Genomic DNA, 20,296 nt, shown 5'->3' on the forward strand with positions numbered 1-20,296 from the left:
ATGTAGGCCTTGGCGCATTCTGCCCCGCTGCCCAAGTGACTAAAATCTTTTAAAAAATCTTTAAAAAAATCTAAAATCTGAAGTTTTTTTGATTACTCTCTGTGTTTGATGTAACACACATTCCCCCAGGGGGGAGGGGAAGCCGGGCATAGACACTAAACTTGACCTTCACTACCTTTAAAAAATATATATATTTAACCTTTATTTAACTAGGCAAGTCAGTTAAGAACAAATTCTTATTTACAATGACGGCCAACCCTGCCAAACCCTAACCCGGACGATGCTGGGCCAATTGTGCGCCGCCCTATGGGACTCCCAATCATGGCCGGTTGTGATACAGCCTGGAATTGAACCAGGGTCTGTAGTGACGCCTCTAGCACTGAGATGCAGTGCCTTCGACCACTGCGCCACTTGGGAGCCCATCTATCTTCAACACATAGTGAGGACACATGCACAGTTTAATCATTCGCAGAGCTATGCAACGTTAATAGCCTTTGTTAATAAATTATCTGTGTTGTTATGTCTATGAGGTTACATACAGTATTTGAAACAAAAAACAAGTAATTTCTGCATGCTTAGAAAGGTCAGCAGGACATGGTTGTTTTGGCTGCAGTCAACCAAATTGTAATGAGGACAATGAAACATTCCGTTGGGCCTGAAAATGACTGTTTATGAATATACAGTATGAGAGACATCTCTATAGAATGGCTTCGATGTTGTTGTTTAAAGTATAAGACAGTGAGATCAAGATTCCTCAGTAACTCTCAGGAGCCCTTCAAAAATACAGACTGTTTCAGATGACTGATAAATGCATGAAAATGAGCCACAGTGCTCCCAGTTTGTGTCTCATCATTCTAACTATCATCTGTTTGAACTAGAGGATGCCACACAGGGTGTTGTTGAGTCTTGGGAAAATCTTACAGACACAGTCCCATTTTCCACCCAGCCCTCCATAAATTGAACGAGCATACTAAGTATGGAAATACGATTAACAATCCTATTGTTCTGCGCAGGCGAGAAACAGTTATTTTGTAATTACTGGTTCAATTCAAGTCAGCATAATGAGTTCAAATCAAATCAAAGCAAAAAGGAATGAACCACGGAGCAACTGCAGTTCTTCAGGTGCAGTACGGAGAAGGAGAGGAATAGAAACCGCAACATCATTTTGCGACTGAAGATGAACGGTTTTTTTGTGTGTTTTTTTTACAAACACATTACACAATTATCTTCTACCCTTGTGATCTGAAGGTGTTTCCTTAAAAAAAACTTTTGCATTTCAAAAGCAAACTTAAATACAGTACTCCTACACTATTTTCCACATGGACAAAAATGTACTGTATACACTACGTGAAAGTATAGAGAAGTAGGTAATTGTGGATAAGAGGAAAGGACATACAAGCCCATCCTTGGTATACAGTAAATAAAGAATCTGTGCTTTGTGGATCATCACCATCATCGCCCAGGAAAGGTATTTGTTCCCAGCTTATTCCATACAAGGCCCACTCTCACACTCTCTCTCGCCAAAATATTATATAAAAAGCTTACTCCATTTGTATGGAGTAAACTCTAAAAGCAGTGAATCAGATTATGCACACTGGTTTACTAAAACAGATTGTTGCAGTTTGGTATCGGAAACAGTGAGAGATCTCCTCTCTAGGGAGTCGCGACCTATTCAACTTTGCCCATGTGATAGAATGGAGCTTAATTAAAATAAGATCTACAGTATTAATGTCTCACGGTGACCAAAAAAAACAGGGGAATTATTCAGCTGCACATAATGTGTTTTTCCATCACACCATTTGTGCACACAAACACCTTATTCAGAGAATAACAATGACCTGGTATGCTCAGGAAAATAGATAAATAACAATTCCAATACAATAATCCTTGGCACAACCAATGACTCAAATCCCCAAATCTGCCAATAACAGAAGAAATGTTTGAGAGGTACAGGTAATAGTAAAATACTATTCCTATTTGTTTGTGTCTGTGGCTTTGACAATGGTAATCCTGTGGAGAAGCACGATACCTGTCTCAACCAAAACTAAATGAGGTATTACTTATTCTTATACAGCAGCCAAATGACCATGTTTCATTTCCAGCAGATCTCATTCTAGTCTCTTGTGTTCAGGCCGTTCAATCTGTATTTGGCCAGTGCGCCCCCAGCTTAATGAATCTGTGAGCCGGTAAATGGGCACATGCATAAAGATGAAGATGTCCATTTAACCACAGCAATTGAAGTGGGTTATGTGATAATAGTCGTGGACACACATGTTGTTTGCTCTTGCTGGGTAGAAAGAGGGAACACCATGCACCAATTTGGTCTTATCGATGCACAGTTGCAATATATCAGCGACAGCTGTTGATTAAAACTGTCTGGGTCCAACCATGTAATGTGTCACTAGAATGATGGTGAGGGCCGAGAGAGGGATCCTCATGAAAACAACACTTTCATTAGTAAACCAGAGTTATATATTGCCTTGGAGAAAGTAAATAAACACCTTAAGGCTTATTCAAACCAGGGAAATACCCTCAAAGCAAAGCACTTTAAATATTCAAAGAGTTATGCATGTCCATTTACACAGCAGTATTTCTCTGTGGATCAATGGAGCATGCAGTTCTGATTTATGCTCTGTGTAATGGCTTTTAGTTAGCCTGGTTGCAGAGTTATTTGCACTTTAGCATGGTTTGATTGGTTTGACAAAAAGAAGTCTGAAGAGTTTGCTAATGCACAAACAATTTTGGCAACCAGGCAGGCACTTCAGGCAGTAGAAGGTGGCAATTACAATAACAACGCTCTCAGCCGGTCATATTAACTAGAGAGATAAATGGACAGATTGGCCCTTGTTCTCCACCAGGTTGCTCTTGGATTGGTGCACATCTATAGAAGAGACCAACCCCTGCTTGAATATATATTTCACAATCTACCCTCTCTGATAGTTCCTCCTAAGCCTTAGAACAGATGGGAAGTAGTGTGGTGGTGGTTGCAATATGCATGATGACCAGAGCTCTTCCACTCTGCTCTTCCACTCTCCAGATGAGTCAGAGGGACATAGTCATCATCAACTGTTTCACTGTTGGTGTCATAATAATGAAAGTGGAAAGAAAGTGTACCAAAACACGCCTCAGCCCAGCTTGATCGGAAAAAAGGGAATCAGGAGCTTGACTGAGGGACTCGAAAATCCACCAAAACATTCCTAACCCCAGGAAAATTCAACGGGTGATTATTCAGGAAAATAAAGAAAAATGGTCACTCTGTCTGTATTGATTGGAGTATAGATTGAAGGGACATACAAACAGGCTTATGTTTCGGCATAATGACCTTAGATTCAGTCTGAATCAGTCTGGGAGTTTCCACTTCGATAAAAGCCAATCCATGCATGTCCTTTGAGTTTGAGACAGTAACATAAGAGTAAGGAGTAAGGATGCTGGGAGCTGTTGATCGATATAATAACATATAGTAGTAACACTTAACTGCTCTCAGAAAATGGCATCATTACCACGTAAGACTTAAAAAACTATCAGGGGTACCAATGCAATAATGATGAAGAACGGGAGAAAGAAAGACAAGACGACAACGATCATGATGATGTCCTGTATCTCATTCAGTACAATAACTGCAGCAAACAATGTGCAGAAATTTGTTGCTAAAATCAAAGTCATTCTGACAGATTGGTTTAGGGGGTGGGGGGTCCCCTGCAATCTCGCCCATGAAATCTAGATTTGTTGTGGTTAAAGCTTTTTTTCCTACACCCTGTCGCCCCAAAGAGCTGTGTATTGATTGCTTTGTTCCTCCTCAAAGGAGGAAATGAATTGGAGTGTTGAGCAGTACAAAAGGTAAAGGCAAACAATTAAAATGGCTATGTTCTGTAACCAAAGTGCAATACTCAAAACACAGCTCTTACTGACGTCCTACCATTGACACAGAATTTGCTTTCTGGTCTGCTTTGCTTTGAGAGTAAGATTGAGGCACATTTTCACAGAAAGAGCCCATAAGCAGTAACCTGATCTTGATTAAAAGTGCACTTAACCTATTTAATCCCATGGGTCACAAAAGTGAGAGCACAAAGCTTTTGTACTTTACAAGCTCTAAAGAAGTTAAAGTTGTACCTCTAAACAAATGTATCATATTATGCATTATTACGGTGTCTAGTATGATTCACAGAAGTTTCATATGATTTCTCAAAATGGTCACAATTTCTCCAAGGTGTACGTTTACAGATGAATTTGCCACCAGAAGTCTATATTCAACAACTTAAAAAACATTGTTGAAATGTTTTAACATTTTCTTTGCAAAAATAATGTAGTTGACATACAGTATGTGCCTGCATTTTCAATGTTTTGTTAATGCCCGTTCAATACGTGTTTTGTTAATGTCAGTATTGCCTTGTAACCTAAGCTTTGTGCCTTGTATGTGATTTCATTCATTTTACAATGATATGGTATAGAATATATTTATTCCATTCTCAGACCTTTCTTGTTATTATTCTTGTGTCTCTTTAAGTTGGTTGCATGTTCCTATTTATCCTTCAGCTTTATAGTCAGATATTCCAGTTTTAATAGACTTGGTAATATTGACTACATTGTCTTATTATGGGTTGCATGTGATGTATGTACACTGCCTTCGTAAAGTATTCAGACCCCTTGACATTTTCCACATTTTGTTATGTTACAGCCTTATTCTAAAATTGATTAAACAAATAATAAATCCTAAGCAATCTACACACAAAATGCCCCATAATGACAAAGAGAAAACAGGTTTTCAGAAATGTTTGCAAATGTATAAAAAAATCAAACAGAAATACCTTATTTATATAAGTATTCAGACCCTTTGCTATGAGACTCGAAATTGAGCTCAGGTGCATCCTGTTTCTATTGATCATCCTTGAGATGTTTCTACAACTTGATTGGATTCCACCTGTGGTTAATTCAATTGGTTGGACATGGTTTGGGAAGGCACACACCTGTCTATATAAGGTCCCACAGTTGACAATGCATGTCAGAGCAAGAACCAAGCCATGTGGTCGAAGGAATAGTCCGTTGAGCTCCGAGACAGGATTGTGTCTAGGCACAGACCTGGGGAAGGGTACCAAAACATGTCTGCAGCATTGAAGATCCCCCTTAAGGTTACTAATGGCATTAGATTTGCATAGTGGCATGTCTGAGAAGAATTTGGTAACAAATGGGTTAAGATGACTGATATCTGAAACACAAACTCCTGAGGGAGGTGTTGAAAGAGAACCTATGCTATAGCAGAAACCCTGTATGTGTGGGCGGTAGACAACATGGTTTATCTAGAGTACACATAAATACAGACTGTAGCAGAAAATTGAGCCGTACTGCAGCAGTTCCATGCTTTAAGATTATCGATCTATGCATGGTTATCCATTCAATTATCACATTGTCACATTTACACACAGTAAATTGTGTCTATAGTATATTTGTTTTAATGATGAAGTGAAGATTTCGACATTTTGTGTACGTGGGTTGCTTTCTCAAGGCTGCATTTTCCTTCATTATGTTTTGCAGACCACCTTTGATTTTCCTAAATCCCAAAGTGTCAGTATCAATTGAGGACAATTCAAAGAAGGAAGATGATCAGAAGAGATTTACTTAACATGAGTTTGTGCATGTGTTTTCAAATCACCGAGGCTCAAAATGTTTTCCTGTCCTGCTCCTTTCAGGATCTTTCAATGGCTGCTTTGAATAGCTTATCTTTGATAATACCCTAAAGCTTTTCAAAACCTCCCACCATGGCGATGTTGTTTTAAATCCAGCCTGCTACATTTTTTATTCTGCGTCTGCTAGGCTTTGTAGTTGGATTTTAGGGAATTGATTTTAGTGTGGGCTGTGTTGCCCATGCCAACCGAGCAGAGTTTTTTTTCAAGCTGGAGAATGAGAGAGAGATGTAGGTGTGAGTCGTGATGTGCAGTCAGACCAGAGTGATGCAGTGTGGGTAGCAGGCCTCTGCCAGTGGCCTCGAGCAGCTCACAGATATATGAGATCATTACACACACAGGGAAAACAACTACCTACCATCTTCATCAGGTCCACTCTTAACTTCCTCTCAAGGTTAATTAATGTTGTTTTTATATGGGATTTTAAGAAACATTTGTGTGTTGAAAATGCCTAACCACTTGTATAATCTATTTGCATACACTTCAAACAGACATGCACTAAGTGTACAAAACATTAAGGACACTTTCCTAATATTGAGTTGCACCCCCACAGTTGTGTCAAGTTGGCTGGATGTCCTTTGGGTGGTGGACCATTCTTGATACACACGGAAACTGTTGAGCATGAAAAACACAGCAGGGTTGCAGTTCTTGACACAAACCGGTGCGCCTGGCACTTGCTGTTCAACCATACCCCGTTTAAAGGCACTTAAATATTTTGTCTTGCCCATTGACCCTCTGTATGGCACACATACACAAACCATGTCTCAAGGCGTAACATTTTTTAACCCCCTGCCCTTCATCTACACTGATTGAAGTGGATTTAATAAGTAACATCAATAAGGTATCATGGTTTTCACCTGGATTCACCTGGTTAGTCTATGTCACGAAAAGAGCAGGCATCCTTAATGTTTTGTACACTCAGTGTACATACCCCACCAGGCATGCCACTATGGGTTTCTTTACGGTACCAAACCAAAAACAGATTTAACGTTACTCACCACATTTTATGCTCTGCAGTGCAAGCTAGCTGTAACTTATGCTTTCAGTACTAGATTCATTCTCTTGTCCTTTGACTGGGTGGACAACATTGGGTGGTCAGTTCATGCGGCAAGAGCTCTGATAGGTGGAAGGATGTCCTCTGGAAGTTGTCATAATTACTATGTAAGTCTATGGAAGGGCATGAGAACCACGAGCCTCCTAAGTTTTGCATTGAAATCAATGTACCCAGAAGAGGACGGAAACTAGCTGTCCTCCAGCTACACCATGGTGCTACCATACAGATTGTTGTTGAGGCTACTGTAGACCTTCATTGCAAAACAGTGTGTTTTAATCAATTATTTGGTGACTGGAAAACATGTAGTTTAGTTTTATCTAGAAAGAATAACTTTTTTAATGTTTCACTATTTGTATTTTTATGAAATTCACTGAGGATGGTCTTCCCTTTCCTCCTCTGAGGAGCCTCCACTGGCATAGAGACATGTCATTGTGGAAGGCTCTGCCTCCAGAGGTTACTCGGGCAAAAAGCAAGTCCAGCTTTAAAAAACAGATACCAAATCTTCTTGTATCCCAGCGCCTCACCTCTTTTCTAAATATCCAATTTAATGGGACTGTATATGAATATGTACAGTGCCTTGCAAAAGTATTCATCCCCCTTGGTGTTTTTCCTATTTTGTTGCATTACAACCTGTAATTTAAATATATAATTTTATTTGAATTTCATGTAATGGACATATACAAAATAGTCCAAATTGGTGAAGTGAAATGAAAAAAAAATAACTTGTTTCAAAACATTCTAAAAAAGTGTTGAGTGCATATGTATTCACCCCCTTTGCTATGAAGCCCCTAAATAAAATCTGGTGCAACCAATTACCTTCAGAAGTCACATAATAAGTTAATTAATGCCACCTGTGTGCAATGAAAGTGTCACGTGATCTCAGTATATATACATCTGTTCTGAAAGGACCCAGAGTCTGCAACACCACTAAGCAAGGGGCACCAACAAGCAAGCAACACCATGAAGACCAAGGAGCTCTCCAAACAGGTCAGGGGCAATGTTGTGGAGAAGTACAGATCGGGGTTGGGTTATAAAAACATATCCAAAACTTTGAACATCCCACAGAGCACCATAGAATCCATTATTCAAAAATGGAAAGAATATGGCACCACAACAAACCTGCCAAGAGAGGGCCGCTCACCAAAACGTACGGACCAGGCAAGGAGGACATTAATCAGAGAGGCAACAAAGAGACCAAAGATAACCCTGAAGGAGCTGCAAAGCTCCATAGCGGAGATTGGAGTATCTGTCCATAGGACCACTTCAAGCCGTAGACTCCACAGAGCTGGGCTTTATGGAAGAGTGGCCAGAAAAAAGCCATTGCATAAAGAAAAAAATAAGCAAACACATTTGGTGTTCGCCAAAAGGCATGTAGGAGAATTCCCAACATATGGAAGAAAGTACTCTGGTCAGATGAGACTAAAATGTAGCTTTTTGTCAATCAAGGAAAACGTTATGTCTGGCGCAAACCCAACTCCTTTCATCACCCCGAGAACACCATCCCCACAGTGAAGCATGGTGGTGGCAGCATCATGCTGTGGGGATGTTTTTCATCGGCAGAGACTGGGAAACTGGTCAAAATTGAAGGAATGATGGATGACGCTAAATACTGGGAAATTCTTGAGGAAAACCTGTTTCAGTCTTCTGGAGATTTGAGACTTGAATGGAGGTTCACCTTCCAGCAGGACAATGACCCGAAGCATACTGCTAAAGCAACACTCGAGTGGTTTAAGGGGAAACATTTAAATGTCTTGGAATGGCCTAGTCAAAGCCCAGACCTCATTCCAATTGAGAATCTGTGGTATGACATAAAGATTTATGTACACCAGCAGAACCCATCCAACTTGAAGGAGCTGGATCAGTTTTGCCTTGAAGAATGGGCAAAAATCCCAGTACCGAGATGTGCCAAGCTTGTAAAGACATACCCCAAGAGACTTGCAGCTGTAATTGCTGCAAAAGGTGGCTCTATAATGTATTGACCTTGGGGGGTGAGTGGGGGGGTGAATACTTACGCTCAAGTTTTCAGTTTTTTTGTCTTATTTCTTGTTTGTTTCACAATAAAAAATATTTTGCATCTTCAAAGTGGTAGGCATGTTGTGTAAATCAAATGATACAAACCCCCCAAAAATCCATTTTAATTCCAGGTTGTAAGACAAAAAAATAGGAAATATTCCAAGGGGGTAAATACTTTCGCAAGCCACTGTATATATGAATAATGTGAAATAGTATTTTTGTTGTCTCTTGGTGTCTTTCTAATATATAACTCTTGTTTGAATTTAAAGTCACATATTTTGTTATTGTCTCTATCTGTTCTGTACTTTGTCATCTATTTTTACGTTTAATGTGGACATTTACATTTACATTTAAGTCATTTAGCAGACGCTCTTATCCAGAGCGACTTACAAATTGGTGAATTCACCTTCTGACATCCAGTGGAACAGCCACTTACAATAGTGGACCTCAGGAAGAGTAGCTGCAGCATGTGCAGTAGCTAATGAGGGTCCTAATAAACAAAAAGTAAATCTAGAAATTATTGACTTATTTCGGTTAGTTATTGTCTGATGCTATACACATTCTCCTAAGACTGCCTTGATATTTACTGTAAATGCTTGCGGTGACCATGCCGTGGTGTAGAGTCATTGACATTACTGTAGTACTTACCTCGTGGGACAGGTAGAAGGCAGCGATCCCCAGGGGCCAGAAGCAGCACACCATGGAGAAGACGCTCAGGCCCAAGTGGTCTCTTGGTGGCATCATGAGGAAGTTGTCCTCACTCTCCGAGTCGCTCGAGTACTCGCTCTGTGAAAGCACAAAGAGTGAATACTTTGAGTGAATACTGCATGTCAAGAAAGGAGAGAGGTCTACAGAAGACTGCACTGTAGCGCATCATAGGGTGGCCTTGCTAATGTTTCGTTGAAATGATTTTCTGTCTTTATAGACTACAGATGACCTCTTGTTTTCCTCACCTCAGCACAGGTTTGTAAATACACTGACAGCTTGCACAGTTGGGCTCTCTAGCAGTCGATTTGCACCGGGAGGGCCCTGTACATATGTTCACCCAGACAGGGGCACGACTAGCCATGCCAGCTGGACAATGATGGGCAAAAAACAACCCACCACCTCGCTCTCTCTCTGCTTCCTCTCGCTCTCTTAGACACAGTGCCTTCAGAAAGTATTCACACCCCTTGACTTTTTCCTAATTTTTTTGTGTTACAGTCTGAATTCAATAATAATAATAATCAGGTTTAACATTATTTTTGAATGACTACCTCATCTCTGTACCCCACAAATACAATTATCTCTAATGTCCCTCAGACGAGCAGTGAAGTTGAACCACAGATTGAACCACAAAGACTAGAGGTTTTCCAATCCCTCTCAAAGAAGGTCAGCTATTGGTACATCAGACATTGAGTATCATTTTGAGCATGGTGAAGTTATTAATTATGCTTTGGATGGTGTATCAATAAACCCAGTTACTACAAAGATACAGGCGTCCTTCCTAACTCAGTTGCCAGAGTGGAAGGAAATCGCTCAGGGATTTCACCATGAGGCCAATGGTGAATTTAAAACAGTTTAATGGCTGTGGCAGGAAAAAACTGAGGATGGATCAACAACATTAACCTAAATAACAGAGTGAAAAGGAAGTCTGTACAGAGTAAAAAATATTTCAAAACATGCATCCTGTTTGCAATAAGGCACTTATTAATAAATAAATAAATGAAAACAGCAAAAAATGTGCTTCATGTCCTGAAAACAAAGTGTTATGTTTGGGGGAAATCCAACACTTCACTCACTGAGCATCACTCTTTATATTTTCAAGCATTGTGGTGACTGCATATTGTTATGGGTATGCTTGTCATCAGCAAGGAATAGGGAGTTTTTTAGGATAAAAAGAAATGGAATAGATCTAAGCACAGGCAAAATCCTAGAGGAAAGCCTTTTTCAGTTTGCTTTCCAACAGACATTGGAAGACAAATTCACCCTTCAGCATGACAATAACCTAAAACAAGGCAAATATACACTGAAGTTGCTTACCAAGATGACATTGAATGTTCCTGAGTGGCCTAGTTAAATTTGACTTAAATCGCCTTTAAAATATATGGCAAGGTGGTCTCCTGAGTGGTGCAGTGGTCTAAGGCACTGCATCGCAGAGACTGGTGGCACAGTCGGCCGCGACTCACCACGATCGGGAGGTCCATGGGGCGAAGCACAACTGGCCTAGCGTCGTCCGGGTTAGGGAGGGTTTGGCCGGTAGGGATGTCCTTGTCTCATCGCGCACTAGCAACTCCTGTGGCGGGCCGGGCGCAGTGCACGCTAACCAGGTTGCTAGGTGTACGGTGTTTACCCACACATTGGTGCGGCTGGCTTCCGGGTATGATGCGCACTGTGTTGAGAAGCAGTGCGGCTTGGTTGGGTTGTGTATCGGAGGACGCATCGCTTTCGACCTTTGTCTCTCCTGAGCCCGTACGGGAGTTGTAGCAATGAGACAAGACAGTAACTACTAATAATTGGATACCACGAAATTGGGGAGAAAAAAAATAGATGGCAATATTTGAAAATGGCTGTCTAGCGATGATCAACAACCAACTTGACAGTGCTTGAATAATTTTTAAATAATAATATGCAAACATTGTACAATCCAGGTGTTCAAAGTTCTTTCAGGCTTACCCAGAAAGACTCACAATTGTAATCGCTGCCAAAGGTGATTCTAAAATGTATTGACTCAGGGGTGTGAATACTTCTGTAAATTAAATATTTAATGTATTTCATTTTGAAGAAATTTGAGAGAAAAAAAAATCTAAAAACATGTTTAAACTTTTTCATTATGGGGTATCGTGTGTAGATTGAATCCATTTTGAATTCAGGCTGTAGGGCCAAGCTGCTTTTACCTTAATTTCCAGCATGATCCACTGGGTTTGCGGCAGGTAGAAAGTTCTAGGAAATGTTATTTTAATTGTCTCCAGTCAATCAATCAATCAATGTCTGGTTGTGCATGTGTGTTTGGTGGGGGAATCGCCTAAGTCAGCGGCGGCGTACATCTGTGACCTTAATTGCACAAAGCCTATTATTTGTCAGAGAAAACTATTTGTAGTTCAGTGATTCTAAACCTTACTTGGCTCAAGCTGATCCTTTCCAACGGACTTGTAAATTGTAGCTAAAAATGGGTCCGTTAGGGGCAGTTAAAGGGGAGAGTCAATCAAACCAAATGCAATATACTTCCATGGTTGGTTTCATTGACTCATGCTGGAAATACTGGTGAAAGCAAAGTGCCCCCCAGAAAAAGCCAAAAAAGCATTGCCCTAATTATGAGGACATTCTTGTCCTGGAGGGTGGATTAGCAGGAAACTACAAGAAATCCTTGCACCTCTTCAGAACTCTAGCTAATTAACTTCAGATGGATTCTGAGCAAGACGCCAAAGAAATGTAATTCACAAATCTCATTCCAGACACAGTGCCTAAATCCGACGGTAATGGAGTCAGAAATGTGGCTGCATAATAGAAGAGTCAGATGCTCCATTAACTAGATTCTGAGACTTCAACGTTCTATGAAAAATACCAGAGTACACAGTAAATGATATATGATAATTGAAGGGACTTCGATAGTAACTTAGACAGCCTGTGTAAATTTGGAAGGCTTAGACATGTTTTACTCCACAAGTACTGTAAGAACATTGTGAAGGGCAGTCCAATAACAGACACCCACGGGAATCGTGTTAAGTGTGCGGTACCGTATTTGTTATTAATTTTAAGGATAGTAATCCACAATAATTATTCTGTGGGCACCTCATACAGTTGAAGTAGGATGTTTACAAACACCTTAGCAAAATACATTTAAACTCAGTTTTTCACAATTCCTGACATTTAATCCTAGTAAATATTCCCTGTCTTAGGTCAGTTAGGATCACCACTTTATTTTAAGAATGTGAAAATGTCAGAATAATAGTAGAGATAATGATTTATTTCAGATTTGATTTCTTTCATTATATTCCCAGGAGGTCAGACGTTAACATAAACTCAATTAGTATTTAGTAGCATTGCCTTTAAATTGTTTAACTTGGGTCAAACATTTCGGGTAGCCTTCCACAAGCTTCCCTCAATAAGTTTGGTGAATTTTGGCCCATTTCCTCCTTACAGAGCTGGTGTAACTGAGTCAGGTTTGTAGGCCTCCTTGCTCGCACACACCTTTTCAGTTCTGCCCACAAATGTTCTATAGGATTGAGGTCAGGCCTTTCTGATGGCCACTCCAATACCTTGACTTTGTTGTCCTTAAGCCATTTTGCCACAACTTTGGAAGTATGCTTGGGGTCATTGTCCATTTGGAAGACCCATTTGCCACCAAGCTTTAACTTCCTGACTGATGTCTTGAGATGTTGCTTCAATATATCCACGTAATTTTCTCCTCATGATGCCATCTATTTTGTGAAGTGCACCAGTCCCTCCTGCAGCAAAGCACCCCCACAACATGATGCTGCCACCCCCGTGCTTCATGGTTGAGAAGGTGTTCTTCAGCTTGCAAGCCACCCCCTTTTTCCTCCAAACATAATGATGGTCATTATGGCCAAATAGTTCTATTTTTGTTTCATCAGACCACATGTCCCCATGTGCAGTTGCAAACCATAGTCTGGAGTTTTTATGACAGTTTTGGAGCAGTGCTTAGGCTTCTTTCTTGCTGCGCGGACTCTCAGGTTATGTTGATATAGGACTTGTTTTACTGTGGATATAGATACATTTGTACCTGTTTTCTTCCAGCATCTTCACAAGATCTTTTGCTGTTGTTCTGGGATTGATTTGCACTTTTCCTGAGCGGTATGACGGCTGCGTGGTCCCATTGTCACGTTCTGACCTTAGTTCCTTTGTTTTGTCTTTGTTTTAGTATGGTCAGGGTGTGAGTTGGGGTGGGCAGTCTGTTTGCTTTTCTATGTTGTATTTTGCGTTTGGCCTGGTATGGTTCTCAATCAGAGGCAGGTGTAGTTAGTTGTCTCTGATTGAGAATCATACTTAGGTAGCCTTTTCCCACCAGTGTTTCATGGGTGAATGTTTTCTGTGTCTGTGTGTTCCACATGGAACTGTTTTGGTTTTGGTTTCTGTCTTTCACTTTGTTATTTTGTATTTGTATTGTGTTCAGGTTGTATTATTAAAATGGACACATACCACGCTGCAAATTGGTCCGACCTCTCTTAATCCTCATCAGAGGAAGACGACGAACGTTACACCCATGGTGTTTATACTTGCGTACTATTGTTTGTACAGATAAATGCGGTACCTTCAGGTTTTTGGAAATTACTCCCAAGGATGAATCAGACTTGTGGAGGTCTACAATGTTTTTCTGAGGTCTTGGCTGATTTCTTTTGATTTTCCCTTGATGTCAAGCAAAGAGGCACTGAGTTTGAAGGTAGGCCTTGAAATACATCCACAGGTACACCTCCGATTGACTCAAATGATGTCAACTAGCCTATCAGAACCTTCTAAAGCCATTACATAATTTTCTGGATTTTGCAAGCTGTTTAAAGGCACAGTCAACTTAGTATATGTAAACTTTTGACCCACTGGAATTGTGATGCAGTGAATTATAAGTGAAATATTATGTCTGTAAACAATAGTTGGAAAAATTACTTGTGTCATGCACAAAGTAGATGTCCAACCCGACTTGCCAAAACTATAGTTTGTTAACAAGAAATTGTGGAGTGGTTGAAAAATGAGTTTTAATGACTCCAACCTAAGTGTATGTAACCTTCCGACTTCAATTGTACATTATTACATTGCTGTGTATTTCAAAGAACCCACTTTGAGAATCCACTGAGCTAATTTTGTACTGAATAAGGGCCAAATGAAGAAGGGGAGTTTTTTGTTGTTGCTTTCTCTAAAGTATTACAACATACCGTAATAAAGATCTTATTAACTCAAATTAAGAATGCGCTATAAAAAGGGTGTTCACCTTGACTGCTCCAGTGACAACCACCAGAAACCATAGCAATACCAGAAACCAACAGTTTAGTGTTGCCCGGGAAACATTTAGTATATAAATAACTAGTCTTTGAAGGTCACATAAACACAGGGATAGGGAAATGATATATCCACAAGATAGCCATCTGAGCCCACATACAGTACATGTCTTCTCCTGCCTGGTCTGTCCAGAAGCCTCCTGAGCAAGGTAATGCCTGGGCTGTGCTACACCTGAACCAGAACAGTTGGCAGAGACGGTCAGACGCAGTGGATACCCAGTGGTCCAGACTGCCTCTCACTTTTCCTCCTATTTCTATTCTTCTCCCATCTCCTCCATTCTCCTCTATCATTTCTCCTCCCCTGTCTCCTTTCACCATATCATCTCCTTTCTCCTCTCCATTCTAGCCTCTCTGAATTCTCAACAGAGCCTCTTTCATGCTGAGGCAGCCTATGAAAAGCCTGATATTTATCAGATGTCAAGCATAAAACGTTGCTCTCTATGAACAGCTTCAAGGACCCAAGTGATCTTCGTCCTTCAGACAAAAACTTCTGTAATCCATCTGGTCCATTTGTATTTGGCTCTAAATGCAATAATAGAAACATATAATAGAAACTTCTAACCATACAGAAATACATTCATGTGTTTCATACATATAGCCATCCCTTAAAATGTTTACATTCTAATGTATTATGATAAAAGACAGAGCCCCCCGAGCCTTACCTCCAGCTCTTGGAACTCATCATCATCGTCAATGTCATAAGACAGGGTCTGGATCTTTGCATCCTCCACAGACAGTTCCAGGAACTTTCCATCGGCAAACATCAGCCCATCCTTGGAGGCAGCAGAGGAGCCGGATGCCAAGTCCTCTATGAAGGTGGTCTCACAGCAATCCCCGACTCCTCCATCCCCCCAGGCCCGCAGCATGTTTTCAGAGTACAGGATCAGGTTGGGCCTGAAGCGGGGGTCCATGCCCTGGGGCAGAGCGCTGGGGTTGAGCAGCTGTGGGTGTCCCCCTCCTCTGCCCACCCCCTGACCATTCTGCTCCTGCTGAGGGGACAGGTTGACGACCATGTGACCCTGGTACTGGGGGGCCGAGTACACCGACACCAGCCCTTCTTTAGTCTCTACCATCAAGCTGCGGGTGTTGATCAGACTGTTGTGCTTGCAGGAGGCCAGCCCTGCATTCCTTCCTCTCCCGATTGGAGAAGTCATCTGCTGGGTGGGGGGCTCAGCCTCCACAGCCTGGATTGAGCCTAACCCCGCTCCCTGTCCTGGTCCACTCTCCATCCTGGCTTAGAGAGCTGGATTGTTTGATCAAATCCCCTCCTCTTTAAAGGCCTCTCTCATAGGGGCCTTGGGTTGGGGAAGGCATGGGATGGCAGGCTGCACTCTCCTGTGGGAGGTCAGATAAAAAGGTATTTTGTATTCAATTTGCCTTGTTGTTTTCATCAAAAGCAGTATAAACGCAGACAAAGCTTTAAACCGTTCATACTTCCTCTATTTAGGTTACTGAATTGGTATTTCAAATTAGAAAAAAATCATTTTTAAATCAGTGTTGGGCTTTCTGCCTATTTTCATGTAGTCTTGCACATGTTGATTCATTTTGGTGAATCCAGCTCAGTCAGAAACATGGCCAGGTAGAGGGTTTAAGAAAAAGTGAAGAGGAGTGTTTTGTCAATTAACATCCACCGTCTCTGTGAAGATTTAATGGCACAGCTGCTAGTCACAAAACATAAACCCTGCCAAGCATTAAATCCCAAGGTGTTCGTTGCTGCCTAAGGCACTTCTAACTCCCAACCTATTTCACTTTGCCTTTTATCTGGTGGGGTATGTACCAACAAATACATTTTGTTGGCAAACACACACGCATGCCCGCATGCACATACACACACAAAAACACACACATGCACAGCACACACACCTCACCCTCGATCCCTCTCTCAGCCTGCAAGATTTTGGTTCTCAACCATGCAAATGTAGTCCCTGCATATGCAGTAAGGTTTCATGTCAGAGCCATTGATAATCTATCGGCATGCTCTACCTTGCCAAGGCCTGGAATGAAAAGGCCATTTTTGCTAGGTTCAGCAGTAAACTGTGTGTGCAGGATGAGAAACGGGCCACTGCAGGGGAGGCTCTAATGGACAAGACATCCTGGGCAGTTTTTGAATGTATTGCCACAGACTGTGAGAACAGATTCCCGTGCAGAACCCTGTGACCAATTAAACGCCTCACTGAATGTGGGAGGTATTGGGACTCCCTTGGCTTAACTTCAAGCCTTCATTTGTTTGCTTTTTTCGTCTTTTGCTGAAGAGTTCAATGACCTGCTTTGCATTCATGGCCTCGGGGAAAGTTAACCAACAGCTTTAAAGCATATTCTTGCTTTAATTAGCTAATTAAAGGCTCCAGTGGTATTAAAATGGACTGCCACTGTTCCATTTCTATCACCTTCAATGCTCAAAGCCAATGTCAAAGCTAAAGCCTATTTGGAGGCAGAGTCCTTCAACTGTTCAACATTGCAATCTCTATTTACATGATGAGAATATCTAGCAGGTCACGTTTTGGCTCAGTGGCAGTCACAACACAGTGCTAACTCTGAGCATATGACCACAATTGACCCTCACAAGACCAAGCTTTTTAAAGGCTTGACTCGGCACTGAGCCTCTGAAACCATTGGAGTACATAACTAGCCTTGCAATACAGACAATAATGGGAGTCATTATTCTGAAAAGATACTAGATGGGCCACTTTGAAAGGGACTATAGCTCCCTGTTGACAAGAAGTCAATGAATGGAGAATGTGAAATGAAGTGACAATTGGTATCCCTTGCAACACTAAAATACAATGGAAACAGTGAAGATCATGTTTCCATACAGTCCAATGACCTCTATTGACATTCTTTTTTATACAGAAAAGTACATGTTTGGAAGCTATCAATCAGGCCAGATAATGTTAACGTTTTCAAATAATGAGTGTTAGGTTAGCCTACCTTTCGACAATTTAACTTTCCATGAAAGCAATGTACAGTATCTCAGTTTGCGGGTTATAGCCAGGCTAAGGGTTGACCAATTCCCTTGAATTTTCATAGTATACATAGTGCATGCAATACTGGTTCAGTAAAATAACCTAGTCCATTTGAATGAAATAGAGTGTAAACTAATCCAAGTGTAGGACATGACACATGTGAATGGAGAAGTAGGCTAAAACATGGTCAGCACCGGATCAAAATAGCCGCACGAAGTCTCCTCCGGTGAATGGAGGAGCTATCCATGGTGCTGTCATTCAAGGTCCTTTGTTTACCTTGTTTGTAATGAGCCCCGGACCGTCGTCAGGGCCCAGACATCCATCACTCATCTTGAAACAAAATCAGCCTTATATGATATACAGCCCACGCGGAAATGCGGCAATATCGTTGATGTTATTGTGAAGCATATGTATTCAAAAAAGCTAGTAGCCTACCCTTTTGGTAAATTTATCTGCATCGCCCAAAAAAACGAATCATTGAAAATACCAACTGGGCAAAAACTGGTTGCATTAACGTTGTTTCCACGTCATTTCAACAACAACAAAAATACATCTGATGACGTTGAATCAACGTGGAAAACTGATTGGATTGCAAAAAGTAATCAACATAAGGGAATTTCGTCTTTTTGTCACTCAACCTTTAACCTAAATCCAGTGACATAGTGACATTTTGTTGAATTCACATTAGTTTACATCTCAACCTAATGTAAATCAAAACTAGACGTTGAAATGACGTATTTTCCCAGTGGCTAACTAACATTTATAGGCTTGCTTGTGTTCTTCGCACTCTCCTCAATTCTTTAAAACCCAATGTCGTGAATAAAATGGACAAATGTAGGTTACACTTATATTTGAATTGTGAATAATTTACGAATACAGTGTTATTAGGTTAGGCGCTGGTGTCATCTTGGTGCAATCATTCATTGCTGTAACATACTTGTTCGTGATCTGAATGGCAAGGCATTCACACATACACTTACCTTCCAAGGTGAAAGGGCGTTTTGCGGCGAATAGGCTGGATCCCGTGGGAAACATAAGTGGACAGAGGGTTTATCAATCCGTCAGGGCTCGTTCCCTTTCTCTGGTAATTCTCTACAAGCTATCCCATATACATCTAGCCAGAACTCCGAGTCTCCGCCTAATCTGCCCAAAAGTGTTAAACCCAAGCCTCAACAGTCCGATTTCCACCCTCCAAAAAGCAGAGCAAAAAACATCAGTCAATTACACTTTTCATTTGTGTGCCTGCAATGGGGGTGTTGCAGTTGGCTTCTGCTCAGATTGGATGAATCCAGCGGGGAACAGATGCAGCAGCATGCAAGCAACACAAGCTACAGACATACCACAAGAAGAGCATCTTACTTGTGAAACGAAGGCAGCTGCACTGTGCTTTGTATGTGAACGTGTCGAATAGAAACCTTTCAGACCTTACCTAGGCTATCAGTCTAGTTTTGGATGAAGGTCCCAAGCAAAAATGGGACAGTTTACCCCATGGTCCTAAAGAATGCGGTTTCTTTCAACTCGTTTTCATACTTTTTCATGCTGAAATATAGGGTTTTTGAAGAGGATTACATTATCAATGAACCATCAATATCAATGAACCATGGTTAAGTAACCCATCTGCTACTATTATATTAGGTAAATCCTATACCTCATTTTATGTTTACAAATATGACAATGTAATGTTGTGGTTGTTGAAGGAGGCATTATTGAGTTTCTTGCTTGCTGTTGCTTGTCATATCAAATAATCGGATGCTGCCCCCATGTGTATTTGTGCTTGAACAACAAGAGGTGCTACAATAAATCTTACTGAATTTCTTGTTGAACATAAATTACATTCAAAGAATGAATCATTTTTTGCATATATTTGCATAGTCATTTGATATCTAAAAGACAATATATTTCAGCACTAGACAGCTCCAATTTACAGATAATCAGTTTCAAATATAAGTTTGCTTGATTTTGCTGATTTATTCTAATCAAATACTTTCCTTCAAGATCTACATGCATGCATGAGCTTGTTGTAATGTATTCCTGTTTTCCAAATGTTGTTGTGTTAGAGCCTGAATTTAAAATGGATTGATTGCATTTATTTATTTTTTTGTCACTGGCCTACACACAATACCCCATAATGTCAAAGTGGAATGATATTGTTATGGCGAGCCTAAATAAAAAATGTCTTAACAAGTCTCAAAAGTTGCAATAATAGTGTTTAACATGATTTTTGAATGACTACCTCTTCTCTGCACCCCTGCTTAGCTCCAATCCATTTATTTCTTATCCTCCCCAGTCCTTACCGATGACAAGCATACCCATAACATGATGCAGCCACCACTATGCTTGAAAATATGGAGAGTGGTACTCAGTAATGTGTTGTATTGAATTTGCCCCAAACATAACACTTTGTATTCAGGACAAAAAGGTAATTGCTTGGCCACGTGTTTTGCAGTATTACTTTAGTGCCTTGTTGCAAACAGGGTGCATGTTTTGGAATATTTGTATTCTGTACATACTTCCTTCTTTTCACTTTGTCAATAAGGTTAGTATTGTGGAGTAATTACAATGTTTTTGATCCATCCTCAGTTTTCTTCTATCACAGCC

At 40.7% G+C, this 20,296-nt stretch overlaps 1 protein-coding gene across 2 annotated transcripts in view; it reads right to left on the minus strand.

The window, feature by feature from the left end:
* LOC135512398 (synapse differentiation-inducing gene protein 1-like) overlaps nt 1–19,116 on the minus strand; it is a 28,811-nt gene extending 9,695 nt beyond the window's left edge. The window contains exons 1-3 of one of the 2 annotated variants that reach the window (XM_064934399.1): nt 18,679–19,116; nt 15,398–16,070; nt 9,394–9,531 (exon numbers count right to left, since the gene is read on the minus strand). In XM_064934399.1, coding sequence (XP_064790471.1) covers nt 9,394–9,531; nt 15,398–15,964 — 705 coding nt within the window. In that variant the 5' untranslated portion in view covers nt 15,965–16,070; nt 18,679–19,116. Of the gene's footprint in view, nt 1–9,393; nt 9,532–15,397; nt 16,071–17,974; nt 18,200–18,678 lie in introns of those variants that run through there. The other variant, XM_064934400.1, reaches the window with a different exon arrangement.
* Nucleotides 19,117–20,296: the final 1,180 nt, after the last annotated feature.

This window comes from Oncorhynchus masou, chromosome 24 (genome assembly GCF_036934945.1).
Source record: "Oncorhynchus masou masou isolate Uvic2021 chromosome 24, UVic_Omas_1.1, whole genome shotgun sequence".
Classification (NCBI taxonomy): Eukaryota; Metazoa; Chordata; class Actinopteri; order Salmoniformes; family Salmonidae; genus Oncorhynchus; species Oncorhynchus masou.